The 24,122-nt window shown below is 60.1% G+C and overlaps 1 protein-coding gene across 1 annotated transcript; it reads left to right on the top strand.

The window, feature by feature from the left end:
• The first annotated feature begins 9,002 nt into the window (after positions 1-9,002).
• On the top strand, positions 9,003-15,603 carry LOC138844762 (cytochrome P450 1A2). Its single transcript, XM_070054657.2, has 7 exons — positions 9,003-9,053; positions 9,698-10,528; positions 10,912-11,032; positions 11,453-11,542; positions 11,752-11,875; positions 13,267-13,353; positions 14,822-15,603. Exons 2-7 carry the CDS (start codon positions 9,698-9,700, stop codon positions 15,117-15,119), a joined length of 1,551 nt encoding a protein of 516 aa, XP_069910758.2. The 5' UTR covers positions 9,003-9,053; the 3' UTR covers positions 15,120-15,603.
• Positions 15,604-24,122: the final 8,519 nt, after the last annotated feature.

Below are 24,122 nucleotides of genomic sequence, written 5' to 3'. Positions count from 1 at the left end.
AGGGAGGCCTCATCTAGGTGCCTGCACATAAGGGGTGGAGGCTGCGGATACCTGGGACCCCCAGTTACAAGGCACCCCCTTATGCATCGCGGGGATTTGAGGCAGAAGCTGGAGCTCACCCGGAAAAGGGGGCCTGAGGGGCTCCGTCGGGAGATCCGGATCTCCCGACATCATTTTTGCACCGACCGGGACACGGCGGTGCCAGTCCCCCTTCCCCCATTCGCTGCCCAGCCAACCGGCCAGGCGGGGCGGGGCTGCCCGCTGGCGACCGCTCCCCCGGGGTTACTGAGTCCCTGCTCGCGTGAGAAGCTCAGCGACCCTGTGCCCGAGGTCACGGCCGCCGGAAGGCCAGAGGCGCCGCTGAGCTGGCCCCGTCCCCCAGGGCGCGACGACCCGGCGAAGCTCGCGCTCACGGACCGAGGGTCGCGCGGGCTCTCCGGGCGCCGCCTCCGGGGTCAGGCGCGTGGCAACCCAGGGCCACCTCCCGCCGGACCCTGGCCCTCGAGGTTGCCCCTGGGCTCCAGGAAGGAGGCCAGGGGGTCGCTAGTACTTTGCGGGGGCTACAGAGCGCAAGGGCTAGAGGGGGCCCCCCGGGACCGGCCAGGGTGCGAGGGGGGAATGCGAAGGGGCGCGGAGGCTCCCCCGCCCGCGTCGGAGCACCTGCAGGCTTGCAGAGGCCAGAGGTCGCGCGGCCCCTCCCCGCGCCACCTGGCCGGGGGCGCGGCGCCCAGGAGTTGCGTGAGAAGGGCTTGGAGGCCCGCGCAGCCAACTCGCCGCCCGGGTCCTTGGCTGGGCACGGGTCCCGGCGCAGTCACGCGAAGTGGGGGGAGGGGGCCAGGGGCGCGGCTCTTAAAGGGCCAGGGCCTCGCCCGAGCGTCGCAGGCGCGCGATTGGAGAGGGGGCGAGGCGGGCAAAGGGCCCGGGCTTGCGTGCGGAGCTCGCCTCAGCCTGCGCGTCCAGTCCGCGCTCTGGGTCTACGCCCAAGGCTGCCTCGTCCGACGCCGCGCTGTCCGTGCGAGGCCGAACCCTCCCGACCTGGGGTGTCTGGGGACAAAAGCCGTGTTTGCGTGTCTGGCTCAACCTGTCTCCAGCTCACTCATCACTCCGCCGGCCCCAGCCCCGCGAACGGCGTCGGCGGCGTGGTCCGCACTGGCCCAGGCCAGAACCCGGCCTCGCCTGCTCCTCACCCACCTCTCCCTTGTGCAAAATAAGTAGCAAGCGCCTACTGTGCGCCAGGCACAGGGGGCCTGCGCCCCGAGGGAGGGAACCAGGTAGAGAGCGAAGGAGCAGGTTGCGATTCAGACAAAGCGGGGTGGTCATCGGGGCGCGTGGATGAAGGCAGCACCTGGTGCAGGCAGCGGCGGTTTTGGGGTGGAGGTGGGAGTGGAAGGAGCAGAACCAGGGCACTGGAATGGTGCCTCCCCCCCCCCCCCCGTGCACGAGAGACCTAGCAGCAAGGCTGAGGTGGGTGGGTGGGGTCCTGGGGGAGCAGCCCTGCCGTGTGGGGGGAGCCCTTGGCTGAGCACCACGGGGCTGCCTCTTCGAGCCATGGAGACGCTGCTGGGGTCCGATTGGAGCAAGACCACGCCCATCATTCTGATGACAGCCACCTGAGAGCGAGGGCAGGTGTCGCCAACACCACACCTGTGCACTCAGCCTCTGGCCTGAGTTCCCACCTTCTTTATGCTCCTTCCACCTCCTCCACCAGGCAGCACCCCGAGTGTTTGTTTCAAAAATACAAAACCTCAGCCCGGGGCTGCAGCTCAATAGGCTAATCCTCCGCCTGCGGTGCCGGCACCCCGGGTTCTAGTCCCGGTTGGGGCGCCGGGTACTAGTCCCAGTGGCTCCTCTTCCAGTCCAGCTCTCTGCTGTGGCCCGGGACGGCAGAGGAGGATGGCCCAAATGCTTGGGCCCTGCACCCCATGGGAGACCAGGAGGAAGCACTTGGCTCCTGGCTTCGGATCGGCCATTAGGGGGATGAACCAACAGAAGGAAGACCTTTCTCTCTGTCTCTCTCTCTCACTGTCTAACTCTACCTGTCAAAAAAAAAAGTTTTAAAAAAATGCAAAACCTCATTTAAAAAATTATTTATTTATTTATTTATTTACTTATTTACTTATTTATTTGAAAGGCAGAGTTACAAAGAGGCAAAGAGAGAGAGAGAGAGGTCTTCGACCCACTGGTTCACTCCTCAGATGGCCACAACGGTCAGAGCTGCACCGGTCTGAAGCCAGGAGCCAGGAGCTTCCTCTGGGTCTCCCACATGGGTGCAGGGGCCCAAGGACTTGGGCCATTTTTCGCTGCTGTCCCAGGCCATAGCAGAGAGCTGGATTGGAATTGGAGCAGCCGGGACTTGAACACCACTGCAGGTGGTGGCTTTACCTGCTATGCCACAGCGCGGACCCCAAAACCTCATTTCAAAATCACCCTCTTGCCTGAACCCCTCACGTAGCTCCCACCACCCCGAGAAGGGTTATCAGACTCCTGAGCAGAGCCTGCCGGGCCTCTCCCTCTAACTTTGCACGCTCCCCTCACGCCACCTCCTCCAGGGTGCCTTCCTGGATCCTGTCCTCAGCTGAGATTTGCTTCCAGCCCTTCTCCTTGGCCATCGGACCCTTGCTGTGACATGCCCCCCCCACACACAACCTGCCACTTCTTCCTCCGTGCCCTAACGTGGGGAAGAACCAAGTGGGAAGCGGGTCTGTGAGCACCATCCTGGCGAGACACTGACTTACAGATGGGACACAAGGAAGGTGACATCACCCCCCAAAATGCAGGCGACAGGGAACACTTCCGGGGCATCCTCTGCGTCACCCCCCCACCCGCCACAGTGGGGTCCATCCTTTAGTCTCGACTGGAGCTCGAGCTGCCAAGAGGACTGGCTGGTGTGGCAGCCATGGCGGCGAGGCAGGGAGCGAGGCCTGAGCTTCCCCTGGCCGGAGAAACAGTGGCCTGGGCACGGGTGCTGGAGGCCACCGCATGCTGGGGTTCTGGGCATGGGTGCTGGGAGCCCACCGCATGCTGGGGTTCTGGGCATGGGTGCTGGGGGGCCACCGCGTGGTGGGGTTCCTGACCAGGGTCTCAGGAAACCCCATCTCTCTGTAGAAGGTGCATTCCTCACTCACATTCCTCCAAGGGGCTCTTGGCACTGGCTGATTCATTGGCTAAAAAGCCAGTTCTCCCATTTCTCAGCTGGACAAACTGAGGTCAGGAGGGCAAAGGCCAAGGGCACAGCACAGAGCCGGTCCAGGCAGAACCTGGCTCCCAGGCCTCTTGTCCACTAGACAGGGCCCTTGCACCATGATTTACTGGCCCACGGGGGCAGAAGGTGGACGAGCTTGGCCTCTGGACCAGGGTCCCCAGCCCCCAGGCTCCTGGGCAAGAGGCAGCTGCATGGCCTTGTGAGAGGCATGCCCTTTTTGGGAAGGCGGCCCTCACTGGGCACTGGGCAGAGAAGGAGGGAGCTGGGCAGGAGGTTCGAGGACCTTGGCCTGGAGCTGAGCACATTCCTAGGTCAAAGTTCCACGCCTTTGCGTGAGAAGCACTTGGCGAGGGCTCCCCAGGGATCAATACCAGGCACACAAGGGCAGGGCCAGGGGCAGTGGGCAGTGGGGAGGACAGAGGGCTCTGGGTTGGAGGGGCAGAGACCCAGCCCAAGGTCTGGGCTCAGCGGAGTCGTCCAGCCCAGAGCTTTGGGCCAGCACCACTGAGGGCCCTGTGGCAGGGGACTGACAGGAGCCGCCCCCCGAAGAAGAGCCCACGCTGGGTCAGGAAATGCTACAGGAGCAGCCAGGGAGGGGGTTAAAGGCCATCATGGAGTATGAGGAGCATGGACGGGCGTCCCTGCATGGGCTGGGGCTGTGGCTATTTGGGAATCTGGGTGGATGGAGACCTGGGCCATGTCTCCAATTGCGCCTTCATCCCATCTAGTCAACCCAGCTCTGGGTCCTCAGTTCCGTCCCATCCTCCCCTGCCCGTCCACAGAGACCCTTGGCTCCCTGGCTCCCGACTGCTGTAATTAAGGATCTCCCATATCGGTCTTGGCCTAAGCTGTCGTCCTGACATCAGCACGAAGGTGCCCTCTTTCACTCTCAAAGGAGCCTGGCTCGGGGCCGGCGCTGTGGTGTGGCAGGCTAAGGCTCCACCTGCAACGCTGGCATCCCACATGGGTGCCGGTTCAAGACCCGGCTGCCCAGGAAGGCAGTGGAGGATGACCTAAGTCCTAGGGCCCCTGCACCCATGTGGGAGACCTGGAGGAAGCTCCTGGCTCCTGGTTTCAGATCGGCACAGCTCCAGCCATTGCGGCCAGTTGGGGACTGAACCATTGGATGGAAGACCTGTCTCTCTTTCTCTGCCTCTCCTCTCTCTGTGTAACTCTGACTTTGAAATAAATAAATAAATATTAAAAAAAAAGAAGAAGAATTCTGACCCTTGGGATCCAGAGCTGTGGTGTAGCAGGTTAAGACTCTGCCTGCAGTGCAGGCATCCCACATGGGCGCCAGTTCAAGTCCCAGCTGCTCCATTTCTGATTCTGCTCCCTGCTAATGGCTTGGGAAAGCAGTAGAAGATGGACCAAGTGCTTGGGGTCCTGCACCCATGTGGGAGACCCTGAAGAAGCTCCTGGCTCCTAGCTTGGCCTGGCCTAGCCAAGGCTGACCAAAGTGGCCATTTTGGGAGTGAACCAGCAGATGGAAGCGCTCTCTCTCTCTCCTTCTCTCTCTGAATCTCTGCCTTTCAAATAAATAAATAAACCTTAAAAAAAATTCTGACCCAAGGGGCCAGCCAGGGCGGCTTACCCAGCCGAGCCTCTGAGTGACAGAAGCCAACAAGACCACTCAGGCTGGACAGGCTCCTAAGAGGTCGCTCCTGTTGAACAGCTGGGCCCTGGATAGAATGGCCTCCAACAGGCCCACTCTGGGGGCTCAGCATGTCTGCGGAAGCCCCCACTATGGCTGCCGAGGGCCATGGCAGGGTGGGTCCATTGCGTCTGGGCCCTGCGGGAGCTATGCTGGAGGCGCCTTGGCTGGGGTGGCCCTGGGACGCCAGCAGAGCCGGGTCCCAGGCATCAGCTGCCCCTTTGCTCCCTGCTGCCCGAAGCCCTCTGCCCTCCCGCCTGCAGCTGTGCTGAGGCGGAGACCCCGCCCCTTACAGAGGAAGATTCTAGAAGCAGGGGAGCAGCCTCCTGACTGCGGCCTGCAGGGCCCTCCCCAGCCGGCTCCCTCACCCCCTGCAGCCCCTCCTCCTCCCCAGGCACAAACCCGGGCCAGTCCCCACCTGTGTCCATCAGCCCAACGCAGTCCCTCACCTGGGGTCGTGCAGAGGGGCCATTTGTGCAGGTGAGAGAGACCAGGAGGGAGGCTGCAGCTCCTGAGCGCTGGCCCAGCAGAGCAGGGGTTCGGGGGGGAGCGGGCAAAGGCAGAGCCCCCAGAAGGCGGCTGTGGAGAGGCTGCCGAGCAGAGTGTGGCCCACGCAAGGACTGCAGCTGTGGCTCAAGGCTCTCAGGGCTCCTCCGCACTGGCTCTGTGCCCTCCGCCCTGCTGGGGGTCAGGAACTCACCCAGATCTCCCACTCCTGGAGCAGGCGTCCCCACTGCCTCCTGGGGGCTGCATTAGCAGGAATCAGGTGTGGGATGCCAGCAGCTGAACCACCAGGCTTGGCCCCCGCCCCCTAGTTGACTTTTATTTTCAGCCCTGAGAGACCTCAAACATACTTTACATTGAGAGTCGGGAGCAGGAAGTGAGGTACCAGGTCCAACAGGGTCAGTTCAGGGGACCCCCTCCGGCCACGACGGCTTTGGCACCAACCTGGGGCTGCCACGGGTCCTTGTTAGCTGCTTGCCTGCTGGTGCCAGCCCCTCTGTGAAGTCCACGCTGGCCGCTGTAAGGACAGAACACACCCACTGTGCGACCCGCACTGTATTCAAAATCGAGGGAGGGGCTGGCGCGGTGGCCCCGTGGGTGAAGCTGCCGCCTGTGACTCCGGCATTCCACATGGGCACCAGTTTGAATTCCAGCTGCTCCAATTCCGATTCAGCTCCTGGCTAATGCGCCAGGGAAGGCAGCAGAGGATGGCGCAAGTGCTTGGGTCCTGCCTCCAATGCGGGAGACCCAGATGGAGTTTCTGGCTCCTGGCTTCGGCCTGGCCCTGCCCTGGTCGGTGAGACCATTTGGGAAGTGAGCCAGCAGATGGAAGATTTCTCTCTCTCTCTCTCTCTCTCTCTCTCTCTCTGCCCCCCCCATCTGTCTATAACTCTGCCTTTCAAATAAATAAATCTTTTCTAAAAGAGTTAAAATATTTATTTATTTGAGAGGCAGAGTAACAGAGGAGAGAGAGAGAGAAAGAGAGAGAGAAAGAGAGAGAGAGATCTTCTATCAGCTGGTTCACTCCCCAGATGCCCACAACAGCCAGGGCAGGGCCCAGTGGAAGCCAGGAGTCAAAAATTCCATCCGGGTCTCCCATGTGGGTGCAGGGACCCAAGCACTTGGGCCATCCTCTGCTGCCTTCCCTGGCGCATTAGCAGGAAGCTGGATTGGAAGCCGAGTGGCCAAGGCCTGAACCAGCACGCCCATAGGGATACAGGTGTCCCAGCTTAACCCACTGGGCCACAACAGCTGCGCGCCCCAGGCTGGCCCCTCGAGCCGCGTTATGTGGCAGTCACGAGTGGGACTTCACAAGGCGATGTCTTCACAGCGGGGCTGAGAGAAGCAGGCAAGCAGCTAAAGACGGCAACGGCAGGCCAGACTGGGAAGACTCGCGTGAGTGGAGACGGGAGCCCGAGCCGCAAAGGCATCCTGGTGTTGCATTATAAGCAGCTCTGACCCGGAAGCACTGTGTTTCCTTGAGGAGCTTTGCGGGAGGGAGAAGTGATGGGAGGAGGGCAGACGTCCCCCGCAAGGGAACGACGGGAAGGCAGAAGGCAGACCAGAGCGATCCCAGGGCACCTACATCTACCTGCTACACCGCAATGCCAGCCCCATGTCTCTCCTCTCTCTCCAACTCTGCCTTTCAAATAAATAAATTAATAATCACACAGAAACTGTCACAGCCATGAAGAGTCCAATGACTAAATGTCTCCAGGTGTCCTGGACAAGACCCTGGAAGAGAAGAGACGTTACGCAAGCCAAGGGCCTCTGAGTAAACTGTGAACTGTAGTTAGTTCATGAAAGTTCCATTCTGTACCAGCACGGCCTAGCTTGGCCCTTGACCCGTTTTATGTGCACAGCTTTACCGTCCTACCTTCCCCAGCCTCCAACCCCCGCTGTGCTCTGTCCCATTTCCCATCCTGCCCCTCGACGTCTCCACTGGCTGACCCCACAGCTTCCCCGTATTCAGGGGTGAAAAGCCCAGTTCAGCCTAAAGTAAGATTTGCACCCCATGCCCGACCTAAGGCTGCGCTCCACCCTCTCTCAGACCCAGCCAAGACCTGAGCCTCTCTTAAAGGCCCCTTCCATACAGCGAGCACCTGTACATTCATAGAAGGCTGACGTTCCTCAGACGAGAGAGAGAGAGAGAGAGAGAGAGCGAGCGCAGAGAGGCCAGTGCTCTGGCGTAGTGGGCTAAGCCACCGCCTCTGGCGCGGGCATCCTACATGGGCGCCAGTTTGTGTCCCGGTTGCTCCTCTTCCGATCCAGCTCTCTGCTATGGCCTGAGAAAGCAGTGGAGGATGGGCTGAGTCCTTGGGCCCCTGCGCCCACGTGGGAGATCGGGAGGAAGCGCCTGGCTCCTGGCTTCGTGTTGGCACAGCTCCTGCCATTGCGGATATTCAGGGAGCAGACCAGCAGATGGAAGACCTCTCTCTCTCTCTCTCTCTCTCTCTCTCGCTCTCTGTCTCCCCCCACCCTGTAACTCTGCCTTTCAAATAAATAAAAAATAAATCTTTTTTTTTTAAAGACAGCAGATAGATGTCATCCACTTGGATAACAGGTAGATTGATTGACAGATGACAGGCAGATGATCGCTAGATGGACAAATGGATACATAGAGGGTACATAAATGACAGCAGAGAGCTGACCGACAGATGTTAAATAGATACTAGCAGATAAGTAGATGATGGATCCATAGGAAGACAGATTGATAGGTAGACAGAGGATGGACAGAAAGATAGAAGACAGATGACAGATAAAGATGGTGGATAGATAGGTAGACAGAGGATGGACAGATAATCATCTCTTATTGAGAGATGATTGATAAATGATAATAGATGGATGACAGGGAGCGATGATAGAGCATTTGAAAGCAGGCTGCCGGTGTCACGGCACTCCACCCCTAACCAGCACCCCCCTGTCCCCACAAACCAGGGTACCCCCTCACACCCGTGCTGCTGTGTGCAGAAGGAAGAAGACCAGCCCTCAGCCCAGGATGCCGTCTCCCGGCCACGGTCACGGTCACACGTCCCCAGTTCTCCCGGAGCTGTCCTTGGCAGCCTGTGAGAGATTCTGTGTGCTGGCCGCCTTCCGCACGCCACATCTGGCCGCCCCGTCTCCGGAGCAGCCCTTGTCTATTCTGGCCCAGCGATTCTGGCCGGAGCCCTCATGTCGCACGAGCAACCTCATTTGCTCTTTAGTTTCTCACTGTGTCTCCCAGGAGGCAGGAACGTGAGGGAACTTTCTAGAAGGCTCAGGCCAAGATGCGGAGCCGGCTGGAGTCATAGGTTGTTGGGGAGGTGGCACTAGAGGGGCAGCGTGGGCCCCTGGACCAAGTGCCCGCAGGGACCCTCCCTCTGGGGACAGCGCCCACTCCCAGCCCCCTGGCCTGCCCTGGAGGGAAGCGGATCCGCCTGCCCTGGACATCTACTGAAGAGCTGGCCATTACCATGATCCTCTCTGGCCCAGCCCCAGGGAGCTGGCCTGGGGCCTGGGGAGTGGGCGGAGCTGAGGGCTCATGGCCCAAAGCCGAGGGTTGATCCTTCCAACTTTGTTCAGTGATCCAACTTTGATGTCAGGTGACCAGGCCAACCTGATAGGTGGTAGGGAATATAAATGCCCCCTCGGCCGGAGCCTGCCGCCGTGGACAGCCCCCACAGCCCCGCCGATCTGAAGCACCTGCCTCTACAGGTAAGTTGCTCGGCCCTCGGGACTCCCTGCTCTACAGCGATGGGGGGCGGGGGGCCCTGGGTTACCTGGAGGAGGCCTGAGCCCTGGCCTTCGTAACTACGCCAGCTCTGGAGGCCAGTGCCTCCATTTTCCAAGGAGCGGTTTAACCTAGGACATCTCCAAGGGTCCCTCCTCGGAGTGGGGGAGAGGAGAGGAGGGTCCTTGCTAGCCACGAGGGTGGCCTGGCCAAGGCTGCTGCCCAACCCCAGCCTCCCAGGCTGTGATGGACAGGGACTCACTCATCATTGGGGGCGGAGGGAGGCACCCTTCCTGGTATGGACCAGAAGCTGTTTGTTGCAGCCCTGGGACCTCGCCTCCTCCGTGTCACTGGGTGGGGGAGCTCCACATGGCCGGCAGGAAGCCAGCCCTGGTAGGGGCCTGTTGGCACAACCTCCAGAGTGCACGTGCACACACACACACACACACACACAGTGCTGGGGGCCCACCTCAGCGTCCTGGGTACCCACTCTGGGAGTTCGCAGCCTCTGTGGGTTGCAGCAGGCAGGCAGCCAAGCACAGAGCCTGGATGAGGACGCGGATGGAGGAGCAGCTCCGTCCCGACCCTCAGCCCGGCCCCTCCCGCCTCGCCCCTTCTGTTGCTGCAGATGGCGATGTCCCCAGCCGCTCCCCTCTCGGTCACTGAGCTGCTCCTGGTCTCTGCCGTCTTCTGCCTGGTGTTCTGGGCGGTCAGGGCCTCGAGGCCTAAGGTCCCCAAAGGCCTGAAGCGTCTGCCGGGGCCCTGGGGCTGGCCCCTGCTCGGGCACCTGCTGACGCTGGGCAAGAACCCGCACGTGGCGCTGGCGCGGCTGAGCCGGCGCTACGGGGACGTGTTCCAGATCCGCCTGGGCTCCACGCCCGTGGTGGTGCTCAGCGGCCTGGACACCATCAAGCAGGCCTTGGTGCGGCAAGGCGACGACTTCAAGGGCCGGCCTGACCTCTACAGCTCCTCCTTCATCACCGAGGGCCAGAGCATGACCTTCAGCCCAGACTCGGGGCCCGTGTGGGCCGCCCGCCGGCGCCTGGCCCAGGACTCCCTGAAGAGCTTCTCCATCGCCTCCAACCCCGCCTCCTCCAGCTCCTGCTACCTGGAGGAGCACGTGAGCCAGGAGGCCGAGAACCTCATCGGCAGGTTCCAGGAGCTGATGGCGGCTGTGGGGCGCTTCGACCCCTACAGCCAGCTGGTGGTGTCGGCGGCCAGGGTCATCGGGGCCATGTGCTTTGGGCGGCGCTTCCCGCAGGGCAGTGAGGAGATGCTGGACGTCGTGAGGAACAGCAGCAAGTTCGTGGAGACCGCCTCTTCCGGCAGCCCCGTGGACTTCTTCCCCATCCTGCGCTACCTGCCCAACCGCCCCCTGCAGAGGTTCAAGGACTTCAACCAGAGGTTCCTGCGGTTCCTGCAGAAAACCGTCCGGGAGCACTATGAGGACTTCGACAGGGTGAGCCCTGGGTGCACCTGCCGAGGGACCCCCCCCCCCCCAGGACCAGCCATGTGGCCCAGGGCCAACCACGCCTCCTCAGAATCCACACCCTTACCGCTTCCCCATCAGGGGCCCTGGGAGACCCGCCAGCACCGTGGGGGGTGCCCTCAGCCTTTGTCCTGCGGGAACCTGAACCCCAACAGTGGCTGATCCCCAGCTCTGCCTTCGCTTCACTTCCCTGTTCACACCGGCCTCTTCCTCCTTTGAAACTGGACCCTGGGTTGTTGGGAGAGGGGTCAAGCCTCCTGCTGTGAGCCCCAGGCAGGGCGGAGGGGGGAGCACCCAAGGACACGCCACCCACCGGGGCCGGCGTTTGGCGCCCTAAGCCCGTGTCCCTTCAGAACAGCATCCAGGACATCACGGGCGCCCTCTTCAAGCACAGCGAAAAGAACTCCAAGGCCAACAGCGGCCTCATCCCCCAGGAGAAGATCGTCAACCTCGTCAACGACATCTTTGGAGCTGGTAGGGGCGGGACCCTGCCCCTCCACCCCCACCCGGTGCCTGCTGGGCACCCACACCCTCGTTCAGCCCCAGGGCCCATCAGAAGGCCTCCCAGCCTCACACCGGCTAGCACAGGACACAGGAACCTGGCCCGAGCTGTGCCACCAACTCCCACTGGAAACTCTGCTCCAAGTCCCTCTCCCCCTGCACACCTCAGCTTCCCCACGGAGCGATAAAGAACCCTCTGACCTCTAAGCCTAGCCCCTGTCATGCCGGCAGCTGATGACCAATGTCCCAAGTCCACGCCAAGAAGCCCAGCCCTGCCCCCAGGAAGCTCAGGGGCTGGGGTCAGAGGAAGATACGGCTTGGTCCCTCCCTGGCAGGTGCTTGTTTAACGCAGGTCTCCGTGGTCCTTCCGTCCTTCCTTCCTATCCCCCCCAGGGTTTGACACCATCACCACAGCACTCTCATGGAGCCTCATGTACCTGGTGACCAACCCCAGGAGACAGAGAAAGATCCAGGAGGAGCTGGGTAGGTGGTGCCCTTGACCCTGTGGCTGGGCTTGATCCATCTACAGATGCCTGCTACGCACCTGCTCTGTGAAAGCCCGGATGGACAGTGATGCCCACCCTTGCCCCAAAGATGCTGGGGAGCAGTGGGGCCCCGTGTAGAGTGACACAGGTGCCGAGTGCCACAGTAGCCCTGAGCTCCGTCCGTCGCCCACCCCTGGTGTTCTGCAGACGCTGTGGTTGGCAGGGCGCGGCAGCCCCGCCTCTCCGACAGACCCCAGCTGCCCTACCTGGAGGCCTTCATCCTGGAGCTCTTCCGACACACCTCTTTCGTCCCCTTCACCATCCCCCACAGGTGAGGCGGCCATCTTGCCCGCCCCAGGCCTTGCCAGGAGAAAGCCACACCCAGATCACAGCGCTCCCTCCGCTCTGCCCCCATCCCCTCCCTGCCAGCACCCTCGCCCCAGCCCAGCAGCCTCCAACGGTGCTGGTGTAGGACCCGGAGTGACCCCCACCCTCTCCTCGGCTCCTACAGCCCTACCTCTGCCCCGCAGCCAATCCCGACACAAACCTGCCCTCCGGGAGTATCTTGCACTCACCTGGCGGGTCCAGCCTCTCTGCTGTCTGCCAGGACCTAACAGCCGCCGAGCCTTGATTACGTCCTGAAATTGAACGAAATCAAGGGAGTTAGTGAACGCTGACTTCAGCAGCAAGCAAGAGGCTGTTGTGGTGCAGCAGGCTAAGCTGTGACTTGCAATGTCAGCGTCCCATATCAATGCCTGGTTCAAGTCCCGGCTGCTCCACTTTTTTCTTGAAAAAAAATTTTTTAAGATTTTATTTATTTTATTTGAGAGTTAGAGTTACAGACAGTGAGAGGGAGAGACCAAGAGAAAGGTCTTCCGTCCATTGGTTTATTTATTTATTTATTTGAGAGGTAGAGTTACAGACAGAGAGAGGGAGAGACAGACAGAGAGGTCTTCCATCTGCTGGTTCACTCTGCAAATGGCCACAACAGCCAGAGCTGAGCCAATTTGATCTGATCCGAAGCCAGGAGCTAGGAGCCTCCTCCAGATCTCCCAGGTGTGCAGGGGACCAAGCCCTTGGGCCACCCTCTACTGCTTTCCTAGGCGATAGCAGAGAGCTAGACTGGAAGAGGAACAGCCGGGACTAGAACCAGCGCCCATATGGGATGCCAACGTTGCAGGTGGAGGCTTAGCCCACTATGAGATAGAGCCAGCCCTGGCTGCTCCACTTCTGATCCAGCTCCCTACTAATGTGCCTGGGAAGGCAGCGGATGGTGGTCCAACTCCTTGGGCCCCTACTATCTATATGATCTTCCATCTGTTAGTTCACCTCCAAACAACCACAATAGCCTGGGGCTGGGTCCTGCCAAAGCCAGGAGCCAGGAGCTTCATCCTGGTCTCCCACATGGGTGTAGGGCCCCAAGCACCTGGGCCATCACCTGCTGCCTTCCCAGGTGCGTTTGCAGGGAACTGGATCAGAAGTGGAACAGCAGAATCTCAACTGGCTGCACCACAATGCCGGCTCCAGGAAGGGCCAAATGCGTGCTGAGCGCAGAGTTCAGCAAACTCGCTTTGAAGACAGGAGCTGGGGGAAGGGGAGGCAATTTCATCCCGCCTGCCAGGGTGGGGCCCGTGACTACATGGTGGGGGCGCTGGGACACAGTGGGCACGGGAGTGAGACTGCCCCAGCCCGGAGCCGGACGGAGCCCTCTTCCCTCCACAGCACCACCAGGGACACCACACTGAACGGCTTCCACATTCCCAAGGAATGCTGCATTTTCATAAACCAGTGGCAAATCAACCACGACCCGTGAGTACGCGTCCCTCGTGGAAAGACAAGCACAGCTTCGGTAGTCGGGAGGCTGTTTTGCCTGCTCAGAGCAGGTACGGGGAAGGAAGGAGGCGGCACCTGCTACGTAGCCTGTCCAGATGGCCAAGCTCGGTCCATGTTTCTCAGACGTTAGTGCACGCAAGAGTCGGCCAGTGGGCCAAGTGTCTAGCCTGGTGGTTAGGACGCCTGCGTACCTGGGTTTGATTTCTGGATCCAGCTCCTGGCTCCAGCTTCTCACTAGTGCAGACCCTGGGAGGCAGTGGAGATGGATCAAGTGGTTGGGTTCCTGCCACCTGCGTGGGGGACCTGGAGGAGGCTCCTGGCTCCTGGCTGTGGCCCAGCCCAGCCCTGGGCATTGTAGCCTTTTGGGGAGTGAACAAACAGATGGAAGCGCTCTCTCACTCTTTCTCTCTCTTGCTCCCTACCTTTCTTTGTGTAACTCTGACTTTCAAATGAATAAGTCTTTTTTCAAAATAGAGCTGGGCGGGAAGCTTGCTCCATATTCTGGCCCCAGCCCCCAGAGCGCACCTCACAGGTAAGGCGGAGCCCCTTCTGGTGTGAATGGGCCTCCTCCTCTCCTGGGGATGCCCCACTGAGTCCATGGGCAGAGGACTTGTAACTTACCAGCCAACCTGGGACACTCTTGCGATGGAAGGTGCTATCGATATTGTGCTATTAACGACTACTCTGAAATAAGGGCATGAACCCAGTCACACTGCTGAGTCCCCTCGCCAGAGGCGTGGAGTTAAACACATTTTAATTTACTTTAAATAAAGCAAAAAAATTGATATTAAAAAGCACTATCTTCAAGGCTATTTTTTAAACGTTTATTTTTGTCTACTTGATAGAGCAACACAGAGAGAGAGAGAGAGAGAGAGAGCGCGTGCGCAAGGGAGCGAGGAAGGCGGATCTTCCATCTGCTGGCTCACTCCCTAAACGCCAGCAACAGCCTGGGCCGGGGGCGGGCCAAGTCAGGAGCCTGGAGCCCCATCCTGGTCTCCCGTTTGTGTAGCGTTGTCCGCCGTCTTCCAGAGCACACTAGCAGGAAGTTGGATGCGACGTGGAGGGGTGGGAACTCGACCCACAACTAAGCCGTCTGTGCCACAACGCCCAGCCCCAGGATAATCGTGTGAAAGAAAGCTTTATAAAAGAAAGAAACGTCAGAGTTCAGTTTGGGGGCAGGATTTGGTACAATGCTTAAGACAGGAACGCCGCATCCCATATCCGTCCCATACTGGAGTGCCTGGGTTCAAGGCCTAGTTCCAGCTTCCTGCTACCGGGCACCCTGGGAGGCAGCGGGTGATGGCTCAAGTCCTTTGATCTCTGCCACCCACGTGGGAGATCTGGGTGGCGTTCTGAGCTCCTGGCTTCAGCCTGGCCCAGCCTCGGCTATTGCAGACAGTTCGGGGAGTGAACCAGGGTCAGCTCTCCTGCCTTCCTCTCGCAGGCAGCTGTGGGGGGACCCGGAGGAGTTCCGGCCCGAGCGATTCCTCACTGCGGACGGCGCGGCCATCAACAAGCCCCTGAGTGAGAAGGTCACGCTCTTCGGCCTCGGCAAGCGCAGGTGCATCGGGGAGACCCTGGCCAGGTGGGAAGTCTTCCTCTTCCTGGCCATCCTGCTCCAGCGGCTGGAGTTCAGCGTGCCACCCGGCGTGCCCGTGGACCTGACCCCCATCTACGGGCTGACCATGAAGCACCCGCGCTGTGAGCATGTCCAGGCTCGCCCACGCTTCTCCGACCAGTGAATGCGGCCGGGGGCGGGGCTGCGGCGGTCGCTCTGGGGGCTCGGCCGCCCTCTCCTGCTCTTCTTCACAGTAACTTCCTCCGCAATGCCCCGCCCCGTCCCCAGACCCCCACCCTCCCCTGCCGCCCAGCCCTGGGCAGCGGCGGCTCTACTTTCTGCCTGCGGCTTCCTTGCCCTGCGCCCACCCTGTCAATGGTCTTGTGGCTGGCTACTTTCCCAGAGCGCAAAGCTCCCCAGGCCCAGGGCTACGTCCCAGGCTCAGTGGCCGGCTCCTCTCTGCTCTGGCTCAAGTCTTGAACACGGGAAGCGCCTGGGGAGGAAGGGGCCCAACCCAGATGAAGCTCCTGGCTTCTGCCCTGCCCGGCCCTGGCTGTTACGTCCATTTGGGGAGTGAACCAGCAGATGGAAGATCTCTCTCTCTCTCTCTCTCTCTCTCTGCCTCTGCTTCTCTGTAACTCTGCCTTTCAAATAAATAAATATTAAAAAAAAATCAGTATCAAGCGTGAAAGTCAACCCAGAGACCGAGAGAAAAGGTTTACAGAGTACGCACCTGATAAGAAACCGATAGCCAGACCGTGAAGAATTGCCACATCTTAGCAATGAGAAATCAACCAACCAAACTCAAAAATGGGGCGGGGGTTGAGGTAGAGCCGTTAAGTCACGGCGTGGGACACCCGCACCCCACGCTGGAGTGCTTGGTTCAGGTCCTGGCTGCTCCACTTCCCGCCCAGACCCCTGCTAATGTGGACGCTGGCAGGCAGCAGCCATGGCTCGAGTAACTGGGTCCCTGAACCACGTGGGAGGCCCGCAGGGAGTTCTAAGTTTCTGGCTTCCCCCGGCCTCAGCCCCGGCACCAACCGATGGCAGGGATTTTAGGGAGAGAATGAGTGGATGAGAACTCTCTCCTTCTGCCTCACAAGTAAATCAATAAAATCCCTTTAAAGGTTAAACACAGAACTGCCGCAGGATTCAGGTATTCCACCCCGAGGTGCGTACTCAGAAGAACTGAAAATAGGAGCTCAGACAGAAACTCGGTCCCAGACGACACCCCAACCGCCCATCACGAGATGAGTGACCCACAAAACGGGGTCTACACATCCCACCTGTGTGACGGGACCTCAGAAAGCGTGTGGGAGATGGAATTAAAAAGAGAAGTTTAGCCGGCGCCGTGGCTCAATAGGCTAATCCTCCACCTTGCGGCGCCGGCACACCGGGTTCTAGTCCCGGTTGGGGCGCCGGATTCTGTCCCGGTTGCCCCTCTTCCAGGCCAGCTCTCTGCTATGGCCAGGGAGTGCAGTGGAGGATGGCCCAGGTGCTTGGGCCCTGCACCCCATGGGAGACCAGGAAAAGCACCTGGCTCCTGGCTCCTGCCAGGATCAGCGCGGTGCGCCGGCTGCAGCGGCGGCCATTGGAGGGTGAACCAACGGCAAAGGAAGACCTTTCTCTCTCTGTCTCTCTCTCTCACTGTCCACTCTGCCTGTCAAAAAAAAAAAAAAAAAAAAAAAAAAAAAAAAAAAAAAAAAAAAAAAGAGAAGTTTGTTTTGATACAAAAGCTTTTGGGAGCCAGGCAAAGCTGGGTGTGTGTGTGTGTGTGTGTGTGTAGGTGGGAGGGCTGAGTGTGTGTGTGTGAGCTGAGTGTGTGTGTGTAGGTGGGGGCTGGGTGTGAGGGGGGCTGGGTGTGTGTGTGTGTGGGCTGAGTGTGGGGGGGGCTGGGTGTGGGGGGGCTGAGTGTGTGTGTATGTGTGTGGGGGCTGGGTGTGTGGGTGCGGGTGGGGGCTGTGTGTGTGTGTGAGCTGAGTGTGTGTGTGTATGTGTGTGTGGGCTGAGTGGGGGGGCTGGGTGTGGGGGGGCTGAACGTGGGGGGGGCTGTGTGTGTGTGTGTGTATGTGTGGGCTGGGTGGGGGGGCTGAGTGTGTGTGTATGTGTGGGGGGGGCTGGGTGTGTGGGTGGGGGCTGGGTGTGTGTGTGTGTGTGCTGAGTGTGTGTGTGGGGGCTGGGTGTGTGTGGGTATGTGTGTGGGCTGAGTGTGTGTGTATGTGTGTGTGTGGGCTGGGTGTGTGTGGGGCTGAGTGGGGGGGCTGGGTGTGGGGGGGCTGAGTGTGTGTGTGTGAGCTGAGTGTGTGTGTGTGGACTGAGGGTGTGTATGTGTGTGTGTGGGCTGTGGGGGGGTACTGAGTGTGTGTGTATGTGTGTGGGGGCTGGGTATGGGGGGCTGGGTGTGTGTGTATGTGGGGGGGGTTGGGGGGCTGAGTGTGAGTGTGTGTGTGTGTGACCTTGCTGAAGACTCTGGGCCCTGTGCAGTCCTGTTCCTGGCACGGGCAGCCACACAGGTCACCCTGGAACCAGGCACCAGTGAAGGGAGCAGGTGCAACAGAGACGATGCAGCAGGAGCACGCGTCCAGGCAGGACGTGGGGCACGCAGAGACGCAGAGGCCGTGGGGGCCGAGAGGGGCAGGATGGGCGTGGTCTGCTGGGCACCACAGGGGCGATGGCTGCATAACACCGTGAGTGTCATTGACACCGCTGAGCTGTGCGCTTCCAATACTTACAACGGTAAAATGTGTGTGTTCTCCCACAATTCGTAAACGTTTTATTTGAAAGGCAGAGAAAGTAAGAGAGAGAGAGAGAGAGAGAGAGAGAGATCTTCCATCCACAGATTCACTCCCCAGATACCCGCAACAGCCAGGGCTGGGCCAGGCAGAAGCCAGGAGCCAGGAGCTTCTTCCAGCTCTCCCACGTGGGTGCAGGGCCCAAGCACCTGAGCCGCCACCTGCTGCCTCTCAGGCACATTAGCAGGAAGCTGGATCAGCAGAGCAGCTGGGCTGTGAACAGGCACTCGGGTACGGGATGGGAGCACGGCAGGCTGCAGCGTAACTGTGCCACAACACCAGCCCTAACCACGATTCTTTTTGAAAGGCAAGTGGGGCTGGCGCTGTGGCATAGCAGGCAGAGCCACCGCCTGCAGTGTAGGCATCCCTTATGGGCACCAGTTCTAGTCCCGGCTGCTCCACTTCCGATCCAGCTCTCTGCTATGCCCTGGGAAAGCAGTGGAGGATGGCCCAAGTCCTTGGGCCCCTGCACCTGCATGGGAGACCTTGAAGAAGTCCTGGCTCCTGGCTTCAGGTCAGCCCAGCTCTGGTCATTGCAGCCGTTTGGGGAGGGAACCATCGGATTGAAAACCTCTCTCTCTCTGCCTCTGCCTCTCTGTAACTTGGCCTTTCAAATAGATAAATAAATCTTAAAAAAAAAAAAAAAAAAGAAAGAAAGAAAGAAAAGGACACAATCAAACACTGGGTGCGATAAAAAGCTCTCGTAGCCATGAGAAGTCGTGAGGCTGACGAAAGAAGCCAGTGGGGGGGGGGGGTACATGGCAGTGAGATTCCTGGCCTTTAACACCCCGGAAAAGGCAAAGCAATGGAGACGGCAGAAGCACCAGTGGGCGTCAGGAGCCCAGGGTAACGGATGAAGAGCAGCGGAGGGCCCGCGTCCTGTGGGCCTCCAACACAGAGGACCGATGGCAGCAGGACCCCCAGCATCTGCTGCAGGCTTTCATCAGAAAACTGCAACAGTACCTCCTAAGCACCCCGCGCTACCAACTGCACAACCAGAGAAGCTGCACACTGTCTTTAAAGAAATAGGGGGTGGGGTGGCCAGACTGAGGCGCAGCGGGTGCAACCTGCAGTGCCCGCATCCCATGTGGGCAACAGTTTGGGAGCCGGCTGCTCCACTTCCGATCCAGCTCCCTGATGGTGGCCTGTGAAAAGCGGCAGAAGATGCCCAAATGTCTGGGCCTCTGCACCCACGCAGGAGACCTGGAGGAGGCTCCTAATGCTGGCTTCAGCCTGGCCAATGTGGCCATTTGTGGAGTGAACCAGTAGATGAAAGATCTCTCTCTCTCTCTCTCTCTCTCTCTCTCTCTCTCTGTGTGTGTGTGTGTAATTCCACCTTTCAAATAAAAATCTTTTAAAAATAAAACAACATATTTTTAAAGATTTATTTATTTATTTATTTGGAAGGCAGAGGCAGAGAGAGAGAGAGGTCTTCCATCTGCTGGTTCACTTCCCAGTTGGCTGCAACGGCTGGAGCTGAGCTGATCTGAAGCCAGGAGCCAGGAGCTTCTTCCAGGTCTCCCACGTGGGTGCAGAGGCCCAAGCACTTGGGCCATCTTCCACTGCTTTCCCAGGCCACTGCACCACAGCACCACAGTGCTGGCCCCAAAATAAATTTTAAAAATCACTCTTGGCGGGCCAGCACCGTGGCATAGCAGGTAAAACTCTGGCGGTTGCTGCTATCCGGGGAGTGAACAGTGGATGGAAGATGTCTCTTTTTCTCTGTCCCTCCCTCTCTATTTGTAACTCTGCCTCTCAAATAAATATATCTTAATAAAAAATTTTAAATCAGTGTTGGCTCATCAGTTACAATAAGTGGAGCTATTTTTGCAAGATTATAAATATGAGGGGAACTGAGCAGGTAACGGAAACTATTGGCTTCCCTCTCCTTTTCTTTTTCTGGCTTTTCTTTTAAAGATTTGTTTAGTTATCTGAAAGGCAGAGAGAGAGAGAACAAAAGGAGAGAGATGTCTTCCAATCTCTGGTTCACTCCCCAAATGGCCACATTAGCCAGGTCTGGGGTTACACCGAAGTCAGGAGCCAGGAACTCCATCTGGGTCCTCGGGGGGGGGGGGGGGCAGGGTCCAAGCACTTGGGCCGTCCTCATCACCCGGGAGCTGGATTGGAAGTGGAGCAGCCGGAACTCTCGGGAGGCAGCGGCCCGGCCTCCCCGGAGGCCTCCTGTGGCCCCGTCTGCGGCTCTGCGTGCCCAGCGGTGCTCTGGGGGAACCGCGGTGACACCTGACAGCTTGCCAGCCCACCCTTCACCTGGACAGCCCCACTCCCTGCTGGGCAGTGCTGACCGCCAAGTCCAGTCCCCAGCAGATGTGCTGGAGTGAGAGGGGACCGGCAGATCCCAGAGCCAGGTCCAACACCACTAAGCAGGGGCTGGTTACATAATCTCTCTACGTCCAGCAGTTGGGCGGATGATCCTACCCTGCAAGTCTGGTAGGAGGCTTAGTGAGCTTGTATGACGTGCCAGGTACCCATCAGTGCGTGCACACGCACACGCGCACACACACACACCAGGAATGCTGGTCTCCAGGCTGGTGCGTGTGGCGCACGTGCAGCTGGGAGCGCACCAGCCGTCCACGCGGGAGGCAGCACTCCTGGGAGCCTGCGCCCTCTCCCTGGGGCCCTGCCAGGCCCCACTTCCTTCCACCGCTCCCCCCTCCCCCAGAAGCTGGGGAGGGCTGGGGGTGCTGGCGTGCCAGGGAACAATGGGCCCCCAACCCTTTCCGGCCCATTGCGTGAGAAGGAGCTGCAGGAGGAAGCTCACCTCCCATAGGGACAGGCCCCCGCCCTTGCTGCCTGCCCCCAGGGAGGCCCAGGACACGGCCACCTGCACCGGCTCCCCGAGCCTGTCTTCTGGAGGGGCCGCCCCATCCAGGCATCCTGACCCCCATCTGTGGAGCTGCCAGGTGCCCCCAGCTCCCCGAGTGTGGTCCAGCCCACAGCAGTCTCCATGGGTGCTGACCACCGAGTGAGTGGCCACGGGAAGGAAGCCGGGGGCCCAGGGGCTGAGCAGCAAAGACGAGTGGATAGGATGCAGCTCGGGGCAGCCGGGCACCCGCAGCCCGGGCAAAAATCCCCGCAGGGCAGCCAGCGCGCACACAGATCCCCGCCGCCGCTCAGCTCTGCACCAAACCCGCTCCCCCTCTCCCGCTCCCGCACACCCAGCCACGCCGGGTCTCCCGGGCTCTAGGTGGGTTCTGTGCCTCTACTGTCACCTTAGGGGGACTCTGGGGCAGGGCTGGGAGCTGCTTGGTCCACGCCCAGCACAGAGCCCAGCACGCCCTCGGCTGGCGGGTGGCTGGCCAGAACTTTGGAGCCGTCGACTATGTGTTGAGTGGCAAGGACTGGACAGGTTGGTCCCTTAAGCTTCCTGGCCTGGGTGCACAGAGGAAGCTCCAGCACACAGCAGGGCCATCCGTGGGGCTGGGCGCCGACATCCACCTGCCTACGTTTTGCTCCTCATTCTCCCACAACAGCCCCCTGCAGCTCTGTGCACGATCTCTACTCCCTTGTCCACAGAGACGGCGTCACCAGGTCCAGGCCTCCCTGAGCTCAGGTGTAACCATGGCCAGGGAGAAGGAGGCGCAGAAACCTGCCCGGCTACCCTGCCAGCTGCCCCCAACCCCACCCCTAGGAAGGCTGATCGTGGACTGCCTCCACCCCAAGGGCACGGGAGGGAGGGGGCGGCACACCTGCAGACACACGCCCAGGTGAGAGCACGCACGTACCTGGCTGCACACACCTGGCGGACTCACGTACAGGGGACACCTCACCACCCAGGTCCACGCTCCCCCGGGCACGTGCGTCTGTGCCCATCGCAGCCGGTGCTCCTGGCTGGGAGACCCCTGGAGCTACTTCCTCTTGCAGCCTCCAAGGGGACGGCCGGCGGGTGGAGGGGCTTTGAGAGGGGCCCTCAGGGTGGTACACAGCTGTGGGGTGGGCGACAGCAAGACCAAAGCTCACCCGTTCAGCCGTGTCCGTTGTTACTGAAACACACGTCTGATTCCTGGTGGAAAGACTTGTGGGTGGACGAGCTCTCTGGGGCCCACAGCCCCACCCCCGCCGCCCAACACCAAAGACCTCAGCGTGGAAACCAACACCATGGGGCCCGGGAAGCACCTGGAGTTGCGGGAGCGACGGCTGGGAAAAGCCTTGAGTGTGACACGGACCCAAGAGCTGTAATGCAGAAGCCGGATTCTGCCCCCCCCCCCCTCGCCACGTGAACGCATCCTGCCTTCCAGAGAATCATGGGTAGGCAAGGGTGTGCGCTGTCAGCTCCCACCCCTGCCCCGGCTCAGGAAGCCTACCTGCCCTTGGCCCTAAGGGACCATGGGGACTCCAGATCCCACCCTGGGCCTCCTCCCTCTGCCCCCTGCCTGCCCCCAGCTAAGTAACCCCACCCCACCCCACCCCCATATGCCACCTGCAGATTCCGCTGACTTGAGCTGGGCCCTGGACGGATACAGATAAACGGGTAATGTCCTCAACGGGCAAAGAGTCCCTACAAAAAACAACTGAATAAAAAAGGCGCAAACAACATGAACCATTCACAGAAGAGGAGAATACAAATGAATTTTTTAAAGATTTATTTGCAAGAGTTACGGCATGGAGGGAGAGAGAGAGAGAGAGAGAGAGAGAGAGAGAGAGAGAAGAGAATCTTCCATCCACTGGTTCACTCCCCATATGGCCATAATGGTCAGGGCTGGGCCAGGCTGAAGCCAGGAGCCAGGAGTTTTATCCAGGTCCCCAGTGTGGGCCCCTGCACCCACGTGGGAGACCTGGAAGAAGCTCCTGGCTCCTGGCTTCAGATCGGTGCAGCTCCGGCCGTTATGGCCAAATGGGGAGTGAACCAGTGGATGGAGGACCTCTCTCTCTTTCTGTCTCTCCTTCTCTGTGTAACCCCAACTTTCAAGTAAATAAATCTTAAAAAAAAAAAAACCAGAGGGGCAGGCGTAGTGGCAGCGTGGGCTCTGCTGCCGCTGGCGACATCAGCATCCCGTGCCAGAGCCGGCTTGAGTCCTGGTTTCTCCGCTTCTCACCCAACACGTTGAATGGCATTGATTCTGACCATAGGAAAAAAGACTAAACAGATCACCTGAAGGGCCGTTACAGGGAGAGGAAGAGATAGCAAGAGAGGCAGAGAGAGAGATCTCCCATGCACTGCTTCACACCACCAACAGGTCTTCCACGCGGGTGCAGAGGCCCAAGGACTTGGGCCATCGTCTGGTGCTTTCCCAGGCCATAGCAGAGAGCTGGATCGGAAGTGGAGCAGCCGGGACTAGAACTGGTGCCCAGATGGGATGCCAGCCTTGCAGGCGGCAGCTCTACCCACTGCGCCCCGGAAGTCACTGTTTTTGAACTCCCTGGCTTTGCAGCCTGGGTGCAGACGTCCTCCTCCATACACACGAGGTCTCTGACGACGCTGGGCGGAGCTGCCCGGGGGATGCGGCACTGAGAGCCGGCGGGCTTTGCTCTGCTCTCAGAAGCCCACAGTCCAGGGGAGGGGGACACTAACAGCTCCCAAACTAACGCCTGGCGTCAAGCTGCCGGGAAGACACAGACAGAGACAGGGTGTGTGTGGGAGGTGGCGGGGCAGGCCCCCCAGAGGAGGTGGAATCCAGGGCGACCGACAGGCACAGGCTCTGAGGCAGGAACCTCTGTTAAGACAGGAGAGGCCAGAGGCTTCCCCGGGAGAAGGCAAAGCCGGAGCTCATCCCGCATCTTTCGGCCCCGTGAACTTAGAGCTGCTCCGTCTGTGGGCTCGGAGACCTGCTGCAGGCGGTGAGCAAGAGTTGGCCTCCCCACCCGCCCCGCCCCGCCCCACCCATCCCAGGAGCTGGGGGGGGGGGGGGGGAAGCTGTGTGCACCTGTGCCTCCCACAGCTGAGTCATCTCCTTTGCCCCAGCCCTTGCACAGTGCCTCCCTTCAAATGCAGCTTTGTGAGTGTGCAAACCTGAGTGTGTGCGAGCGAGAGCGTATGTCTTGTGTACCTGCAAGCTCTCGGGCAGGCAGGGCCCCGGGGCAGCTGGCCTCCCTCAGCTGAGCCCCCTTGGCCTCTGCATCCCCGGCGTGGAGCCAAGGGGTTCCTGGCCCTCTCTGCCTGTATCTCAGGGCTGCACCTGTTACGTTTGTCAAGGGACTGGTTCTGCCCACCCCCGACTCCTCACCCAGCGAGGGCCTGGGGCAGCACCCCTCCTCAGCCAGCCCCAGGGCTCACCGGTAAGGCAGTGAGCCAGCGGCCTTCTGGGAAGACACAGCACAGCCAGCACCATCACGCTGCCAGCCAGGGCGTGACAGCGCGGCTCAGAGCAGTCCCCAGCCACCACCGGTGCTTCTCACTGGGGTCAGCACTGCCCCACACCTCCTCTGCAGCCACACTC

Source organism: Oryctolagus cuniculus, chromosome 12, assembly GCF_051225735.1.
Source record: "Oryctolagus cuniculus isolate XC-2025 breed Fujian yellow rabbit chromosome 12, ASM5122573v1, whole genome shotgun sequence".
Taxonomy (NCBI): domain Eukaryota; kingdom Metazoa; phylum Chordata; class Mammalia; order Lagomorpha; family Leporidae; genus Oryctolagus; species Oryctolagus cuniculus.
The sequence above is the reverse complement of the archived record's forward strand: the minus strand, read 5'-3'. Positions and strand labels throughout refer to the sequence as shown.

What these genes read in the sequence shown, in the direction of transcription:
- LOC138844762 (XM_070054657.2), top strand. Translation starts at nt 9,698, where the DNA reads ATGGCGATGTCCCCAGCCGCTCCCCTCTCGGTCACTGAGCTGCTCCTG. An exon ending in ACTATGAGGACTTCGACAGG is followed by an intron (nt 10,529 to 10,911) that starts GTGAGCCCTGGG and finishes GTGTCCCTTCAG; the next exon opens with AACAGCATCCAGGACATCAC. An exon ending in CAACGACATCTTTGGAGCTG is followed by an intron (nt 11,033 to 11,452) that starts GTAGGGGCGGGA and finishes TATCCCCCCCAG; the next exon opens with GGTTTGACACCATCACCACA.